We start from the raw sequence: 9304 nt of genomic DNA, 5'->3' as shown, positions 1-9304 counted from the left end.
TTAAAATGTTTACAAAATATTTGACATGAAAGAGAGAAAAAAGCAAGTATTGGTTTTGGACAATATGAAGGTTTAAGAACCTTATAAATCCTCAACATGATTCTGTGAGGGGAAATGCTCTAAACTGAAGATGATGTGAATAGGTATTATCGATTTCATGTAGGCTTTGAAACACTTTGAATCACCATTTAAAATCAAATAAAGATGCATAGGCAAAAGAATTACAAGGTGTATGAGTTTTCAAACCATTCAAAAGTGTGGTCCATATTTCAAAAGCTCACTATTGTGCCAACAATATGACATGGTTCATAATAGGAAAAAAGATCTAACATATCAAGTAAGCGTAGCTAAAATAATTATTTTAATTATAGAAAGAGATATAATGAATAATAGCATGCTAAATATCTCTAATAAATGTCGCCTATCCTTTTGCAATGCTCGTGATTCCATTAGTGGTTGATAAGCCCCTACAATCACCAAATTTAATTTTGCAAGTGCCACAAAGGTATATATTTTAGCCAAAATGACGTATATTTAAGAAGTAAAAATGAATGAAATGGGTTTTTTTTCCCTAATTATTTTTGTGGTTACTATCATAGATCATGATAAACTTAAGACAATATCTAGATTCTATTTGCAATATATTTTCTAGGTTTCCTCACTTCATTTCATGCTAGACCTATAGGAGTGATGAATGAAATTACTAAAACGTTTTTCACAATTTTTTGAATGTGACTGTTAAATAATAGTTAATTGTGAGTGGGACATCACAATTTTCCTTGAATATTTAACAATTTCCTAGTACCAAGTCTCCCAAGAGTTGCTAAACGCTAATAAATGATAGATCTAATGATATATCTATATGAACTAGTAGTTCATTTAAATAATTGGTCACTAAACCAATTCTAAGGTATAGTAATTTTTTTTAGTGTTATAGAGAATTGAACATATAAATTGTAAATGAATGGATGCACTTTATATTAGTATAGTAAAGATTTAATAATGCACATTTTTGTAGTTGTATATCTCCATTATTTTATGTCAAGACTCATAGAAGTATTATAATTGCATTTTTAATCATCTGCTCTAGCCACATGTATTGATACAAAAGAAACACTGGTTGTGTGACAACATATAATACACTAGAATCTTTTTCAATTATCATTTTTTATTTATTAAATCCCTATCTCACTAGAACATGAGATGGGTTAGGATAAGGGCTTTGAATGTATATTATGATTAACATTGATCACAACTAGATCGACTAATATGTGAAAAATGAGGAGAATGAAATCGATTGCAAACCAATTTATTTAGCCACTTGGCCCTGATTCTGACTTGTTACTCACAAAACAAGACCTCATGGCACACCCACAAACATGAACATTGAACATTATAGTAAATTTAATTTGTGACATATAAACACTAATTACATGTGTATTCAAATTACTAACGTAGAAGGTAGCCTAGGAATCATAACTTTGGGTGAGGAGGTTAGACTGAATGTCGCAGGCATGGGAGAAACACAAGGGAAATCTATATGCGAAAACAAACACTCTCAAATCACTTATTAACATAACTATGGTTTTCCAATGAAGGGACCACACATGCACAAATATAGGACCTAATTCAAATGAATGAGGATTAGACCAACCTCCAAAACGGGGCTCAGTAATTTCCATTGGGAAATTAGGGTGTGGTGTGTGATTAACAATGAGCTAAAAATATATATAGGAGCTATATCGTCACATCCATGAGCAAGATCGGATGCTTGAAGTTGATTGGCATCATGTAGATATGACAATCATAAATGAAGATTGAGAAAACATCAGAGTGTTTTTAGGAGTGGTCTCGTTTGATTTATGTTTACTGAAATTCTAATCATGCAATCATTTCATGTGATCCTAGAAGCTAAAAGGAGTTAAAGTTTCGTAGTCCCGCATGGGTAAACGATGTTGCTTCGAAGACCGGGAGTGGAGGCTTAGACCAGTCTGGAACGAACGGATGTGAACCCAGTAACTCAAAAATTCCCAATAACAAAAATATGAGCAGTGGTTGGTATACCAAAATAGGTTTACATTTCATGGATTTTAATGACAATGGAAAAGATGGTGTATTCATCGGGCGAATCGTTTACTTGGTTGCCACTCCGGATAGAAAGCCCCACCTTATCTCCATAACAAACAAAAACGACGAAGAGTACATGTGAATCATTAAAAGTCAAGAAAATGAAATAGATTAATACAGTCGCTAACAATACTTGTTCATGTCGATTTATACTCGTGTTAAAATATCAGTATTGCCTACCAACCTACCCAACAACAGCTGATTTAATTCGTGTATCTATATATACAAACACAAAGAAACAGATTTTCACATCTCAGTTCAGAAACAATTTGGCATTTTAGCCTGTTTAAGTTGTGATCAGACTCTGAAAGAGGAAGTATTGTACGATTCTAGCAATGCAGACATTTTATGGCCGCCTCGTGCTGCCACTTTTGGCATTGTGGTTCACTATTCAATTTGTTTCAGCGAAACATGCTGTGATCACACGGCGCTACAATTTCACTGTGGGTTATATAATTCTATGGAATGAGTTGAATGTTTTATTGTTTAGGAAAGTATTAAATTTTTACAGATAGCCGTGATTGATTCTTTGTTCTAAATATCCACAGATCCAAATGACGAATGTGACTCGTCTTTGCACCACGAAAGCTCTCTTGACTGTCAACGGGCAATATCCGGGGCCTCCAGTAGTTGCTCGAGAAGGAGATCGCGTGGTTATCAAAGTAACAAATAATGTTAAAAACAATATTAGCATACATTGGTATCTCTTCTGCTCCCGCTACTCAGTTATTTACTTAATAAAAATAATATTATATGCTGATGTCCCTTTAGTGGGTGCACCTAATGAATTCCTATGAATCGCTCAGGCATGGAATTCGGCAGCTTAGATCTGGATGGGCGGATGGTCCTGCTTATGTCACTCAGTGTCCAATTCAAACCGGGCAAAGTTATGTGTACAAGTTTATTGTCAAAAGGCAGAGAGGAACACTGTGGTGGCATGCCCACATCTCATGGTTGCGAGCAAGCATACATGGGCCCATTATCATCTATCCCAAGAAGAATGCTTCTTACCCATTCCCTCGCCCACACCAGGAAGTGCCTATTGTTTTCGGTATGCCCTTCAGTACTCGTTGATAATGTGTTGCCATTGTACGTACATAGTCCTAAATTTACAATGAAAATACTGCTGTTGATAATGTGTTGCAAATTGCAGGGGAGTGGTGGAATGCAGACACTGAGACTGTTATCAATCAAGCAATGCAAAGTGGTGCGCAAGCTAATGTGTCAGATGCATATACCATCAACGGGCTCCCTGGACTTATGTATAACTGCTCTACCAACGGTGAGGGCGGGGTATTAAAATGGATGAAACATAACTAGACTGGTCGCTATTGTTCATTTGTTTAAATGTAAATGTAACAAAGGTTTCCTGTGTTGTGTAATGCAGATACATTCAGGCTCAAAGTGAACCCTGGGAAAACTTACCTACTGCGTATAGTTAATGCTGCACTCAATAGTGACCTGTTTTTCGCAATAGCCAACCACACATTGACTGTGGTAGAAGCGGATGCTGTGTATGTCAAGCCTTTTCAAACCAATGTTATTCTCATCACTCCCGGTCAGACTACCAACGTCCTCTTGACAGCTATGTCTCAGCCACCCAATGCCACATTCCTCATGTTAGCAGGCCCATTCGCTACGGGAACAGCAGCTTTTGATAACTCAACCAGTGCTGGAATTTTAGAGTATGTAACTTCCAATGCGACAGCAGTTAATTCATCCTCATCCTCTCTTCCTATGATGAAACCGACGCTTCCAGCCCCCAACGATACCTCCTTTGCCGCCAATTTTAGCCAAAAGATGAGAAGCTTGGGCAATCCGAAATTTCCTGCAGCAGCTGTCCCTCAGAAGATGGATAAACAGTTCCTATTCACAGTCGGGTTGGGGCTAAATCCGTGTCCCCAAGGACAGACATGTCAAGGCCCCAACGGTACCAAATTTGCAGCCTCCATTAACAACATATCCTTCATTCTTCCCACCACCGCTCTTCTTCAAGCATACTACTTTAATCAGTCCAATGGAGTTTACAATACCACTTTCCCTGACAATCCGCCATTTCCTTTCAACTACACCGGCACGCCGCCTAACAACACACAGACCCTCAACGACACCAGAGTCGAAGTGCTTCCCTTTAACACTAGCGTACAGCTAGTTCTGCAGGACACCAGCATTGCGACCTTCGAGAGCCATCCTCTGCATCTGCACGGCTTCAACTTCTTCATAGTGGGTCAGGGTATGGGAAACTACAATGCAAGCACTGACCCATCTAACTTTAATCTGGTGGATCCTCCGGAGAGAAACACAGTTGGAGTTCCCAGTGGAGGTTGGGTGGCTCTCAGATTCCTAGCTGATAATCCAGGTATTAATATCATTACGTAATGTTAGCTTCAATCGCTCATCTGGTTCAAAGATTTGTGCTTCTTTCGTATAAACATATATCCGATTGTATGTATGTTTTTTGCAGGAGTGTGGTTCATGCATTGTCATCTCGAGCTGCATACCAGCTGGGGATTGAAGATGGCGTGGGTTGTTTTAAATGGAAATGGTGGCAGATCTCAATCTCTTCTTCCTCCTCCCAAAGATCTTCCCCCCTGTTGATCATTCATCCTTCAATTAGACTATTCAATTTGTGCTTCCTAAAATCTGACTGCATCCAATCGTGTGCTGGTCCAAAGTAGTTTGCAAACGATCGATAAAGAGAAACATATCAGTATATTTGTGTATCAATAAGTATGCTTTGGAATATATCAGTGATGAGACCTTGGTTGAATTACTATGACAGAGACATCTCCACATGGACCTTTCAAAAGTGAAAGTGCGAAGGTAGAATTAAAATTACAAGTTTTGCAGAGAATTTCTAACAGTAAGATTCACATTTCCTTATAATATACTTATTTATTGTTGTTTTATATGGTTGAGATTTTCAGCAGTATATTTCTTCATTCGAATACTTAATTGAAAATAATGTTGTTCTGTGACAGATAATTTAATCTTAAATATTATCTTCATTTTTCAACATCTAAATAGTCAATTAATAAATAAGAAAAAATGTATAATGAATCATTAGAAAAATTACAATTTTGTTATTGACAATTTAGTCTATTTTGAAATATAGTAAGATTTATAAGAAACTTTTAAAAACACATTGATATCTATCGTTTGTAACCTTTTTCTCATGATTTCTGTCAGATTGTTATCTGATACTACCTCATTTTGTACTAGGACTAGCACTTTTCTGAATTAGTTTTTAAGTGCATTATAAAAAGTTAAATTTAATTAAATAATTGGATTAAGGCATACTTATAGATATGTAAATGAAAGATCTGTCTTTGTTTTATTTAATCTCAATTATAATACCACTTCTCCTCCTTCTATGCATAGAATCTATCTAGATTTGCATCAACATATTTGATGTGATTAATGATGACTCATATCTTCAATACTAAATATGAAATATATGGAAATTATTCAATTCATTGTGAAAAAATATATTTTCTCAATAATCTCTCTATATTTGAACATTTATTCATTCCCTTAATTAGAGCTTCTATCAAACGGAGGGGGTGGGGGCTTTGTGGTGTAGAGCTCCGAGATGGGCATTCATTATGTCGAATCTCTTCTAGATAAAAACTACATTCTTGGAATTTAGTTTCTCCCCCCCACACATGCACATAATTGCACTTGCTTGTATTGATATGCTACATGCATATGATTTAATTTGTTTTTATAATTTAACTCAATTCCTATATAATTTGAATTGTAATCTTATAAGTACCATTGAAACTTTAATATGTTTTCAGTATATGATACATAATGCACGTGTGACATATAAATGATTTAACAACAATATAACACAAATATAGCTAGCTACAACATATAATTGATGTATATCATTGTTAAGGTGTATACCTATTGATATCAATTGATATTCATATGGTTTTCATTTATCACATAAAACTTTATAGACATTTTTATTGTCAGTGCACATACCACTATTACAGCCGCGTCAATTGATATTGACTTATTTCATGGAATCGATGATGACTTACATCTTCAGTATTGAATATTTAATGTATGGGAATTATTCAGTTCATTGCGAAATAATCTATACTACCAATAATGTGGCTATGTTTTCATATTTTGTTTCTCTTAATTAAAGCTTCATAAAGTGGAGGGGGTTTCGGGCTTTGTGGTGTGGAGTTTTGAGATGGGGTTTGGCTCTATAGAATCTCTTCTAGTTAAGAAAACATATTATTGGAATAAATGCACACACACACACAAATAACTACTTGCTTGTATTGAAATTCTACATACATATAATTTAAATCAATTCATACATAATATGAATTATAATCCAAGGACCATTGAAATTGAAATATGCTTTCACTACATAATAAATAAAGCATATGTTACATATAAATGTTTTAACAATTATATCAAACACAAATTGATGCAGGGGCATCTGGGAGGGGGCACAAATAGCTTGCACCAAACCTCAATTTTGAAATATTAAAATGAGGATTTTCATTTCTTATCTTTATTTTGATAAATTTTAGCTTATAAGTTTGTAAGTGTTTTATTTGAGTAATTAAATTCTTTGAAGAAAATTAACAACACTAACAAAGCTAAGGAGAGTCAAATATGAGGTGAAATGAACAAACAATAAGAAATATTGTCCAAGTAAGTTTAAAGTGATAGGTAGTTTAAATAAAATAATTGAAACATATTGCAGGCATATCAATCAGTGTGGGATGGAGGCGTGGCGAAGAGGTGTCTGGGGTAAATGAAGAGTTTGGATGTTAAACAAAAAAAAACTAGAATAAGAATGAAGGCGTGGGGCCACATGTGGATTTGAAAAGATGGGAAATAATTATTATGTAAAATAAAACAAAATAGAAATCCGAAAAAGAAGAGAGGGTGCGCCAAAATGATTGAGAAAAACTGAAAGGTGAAAAGGGATTTATGAGTAAGGAAAAATAATAACATTGTGTGGGAAGATCAACATATTTTTAATTACAAAGGGAAGGAGAGTGTGTAGAGTAGAAGACATCAAACCTATGAGATTCAAAAACAAAGGGATAGCCAGAAAAGCGTGTGGAGGAAATAAAGAACAGATGATAAGAAATTGATGCCCAGTGCATGAATACAGACAGGGTAGAGATCATGGAAAAGGATATGAAGCATGGACAAGGAAAACCAGAAATAGATGAGCCTGCTAGGGTTGTGTGGTAAATGGATTGAGAAGATAGATGCAGTAGTGATTTAGAACAAAGCATGTAAGAGACACGACTTGTTAACAAAGACAAAGTGAAAAAAGGAAAAAAATAGAGATTCATTTCTACATCTGTAACTATTTTTCTCCTAGTCAATAATGTTTGTAATTTTCATTTAAAATTTTGTGTTGATTATTAATTAATTTTTTTTTTGACACTATAGTGATATTGGATAGAGCCCTAATTACCCATTACTGTTTTGTTTTGTACTCGTGGTCCCTTTAGTTGATCTTTCGTATTGGATTTGATCACTTCCCCATCTCTCTTGCTTGATTGTCTTGGAAGGAAATTCTTTTTTCCTTTCACTTTGAGAAAATGTGGCTCAAGCAACCTAACCTGTTCTATAGAATTAGAAAATGATGGAATGTCAGGACTAACAATACGACTATGTTTTGAGTTTCTAAAAAAATGAGATTGGTCAAAGCTAAGGTTATTATTTTGAATGATACTTGTTTTGTTCATATCTTTTCTGAGAAGAAAATCATTTAAAGGGATCTCAAGGTTGTGTAAGATTCCATTCAAAAAAGATGGTTAAAGTTGCAGTATCCTAGACTAGAAAAATTCCTTGCTGGCTTGTCTCCATAACCTCATTTCAAAGGAGGAAGAATTATGCTAACAAATATAGAGAGATCTCTATAGTTGCGATGCGAGGATAAGAATAGTATATTTTTTCATCTTTCCACTCTTAAAAATAAGGCTTCTAATTGGATCTCGTCCACCAATGAGAACTGTGCGCTATTGGATTTGGAAAAGCACATTAATGTGGCAGTTGCTAGTTTTTTCTCCAATCGCCTCTTTGAGGAAGGATTGCCTCTGAGTGGTGATGTGGAGAATTTTTTTGGATGTTATACCTAATGTTATTAAAGATGATACTAATAGAATTCTCAATTCCATCCCCTTTGATGATAAAATTAAAAATATGGTGTTCTCTTTTGAATATAACAAGGCTTGGGTCCAGATGCTTTTCCTTTTTTCTACTTCCAATGTTTCTGGGAGATTGTGGAAAAAGATATTTATGATCCAGCTAAGGAATTTTTTGGTTGTAGAAGGATTCTCAAGGAACTCAATGCCGATTTAATTGTTCTTGTCCCTAGTTTCATGGGGGCTAATTATTTTGATACTTTCAGATAGACTAGTCTCTACAACTCTATTTATAAAATATTTTTCAAAATTATGGCTTTAAGATTGTAGCTGGTCCTCTCAATGATTATTTCTCCTAAGAAAAATGTTTTTTTTTCATAGGAGGAAAATTATTGATTCTATTGCAATTTTTTACGAGAACAGTCACTCATTGAGATGCAAAACGAGAGTAGGGATTCTCCTCAAGCTTGATCTTATGAAGGCTTATGACCGTGTGAGTTGGGGTTTTCTTATTAAAGTTCTTAAAGATTTTGGTTTTAGAGATATTTTTTTGGAGATTTCTTGGCAATTTGTTTCGCTTCCTACCTTTTAGGTGGTGATTAATTACTCCCCCTCTAGTTTATTCAATAGTTATAAGGGTATCGAATAGGGGGATCTAATTTCCTCTTTTCTCTTTATTATTATGGTTGAAGCCTTGAGCTGTTTCATTTTTAAAGTTGTAGTTGTTGGTTTGCTTAGAGGTTTATCCCCCTCCTCTTCTAATCTGGTTTGTTCACACCAACAAAGGGATGCTGTAGACAGATACAACAAAGCTCAACAACAGAAAAGCCAAAAAACATCTGAGAAGGTTTGTACATTACTTCTCTTGTGGCACAAGAGGCTACAAGACACAGGGCACCCAAAATGAAACAATCATGAGCCAAACACAAAAGAGCGACAATGCAAACAAGGCCGGCCAAATCAACAGATCTAAACCACCTTATAGATCTGAGAAATCGAAAATGAGGGTTTAACTAGCACCCCAACCCACACATTTGGGTTTT

At 35.1% G+C, this 9304-nt stretch overlaps 1 protein-coding gene across 1 annotated transcript; it reads left to right on the top strand.

Annotated features, from left to right (window-relative positions):
- The first annotated feature begins 2459 nt into the window (after positions 1-2459).
- Positions 2460-4725, top strand: LOC131030711 (laccase-4-like). Its single transcript, XM_059215889.1, has 6 exons — positions 2460-2570; positions 2676-2827; positions 2934-3178; positions 3281-3409; positions 3515-4486; positions 4592-4725. Exons 1-6 carry the CDS (start codon positions 2463-2465, stop codon positions 4723-4725), a joined length of 1740 nt encoding a protein of 579 aa, XP_059071872.1. The 5' UTR covers positions 2460-2462.
- The last annotated feature ends 4579 nt before the right edge of the window (positions 4726-9304 follow it).

This window comes from Cryptomeria japonica, unplaced genomic scaffold, assembly GCF_030272615.1.
Source record: "Cryptomeria japonica unplaced genomic scaffold, Sugi_1.0 HiC_scaffold_332, whole genome shotgun sequence".
Lineage (NCBI taxonomy): Eukaryota > Viridiplantae > Streptophyta > Pinopsida > Cupressales > Cupressaceae > Cryptomeria > Cryptomeria japonica.
The sequence above is the reverse complement of the archived record's forward strand: the minus strand, read 5'-3'. Positions and strand labels throughout refer to the sequence as shown.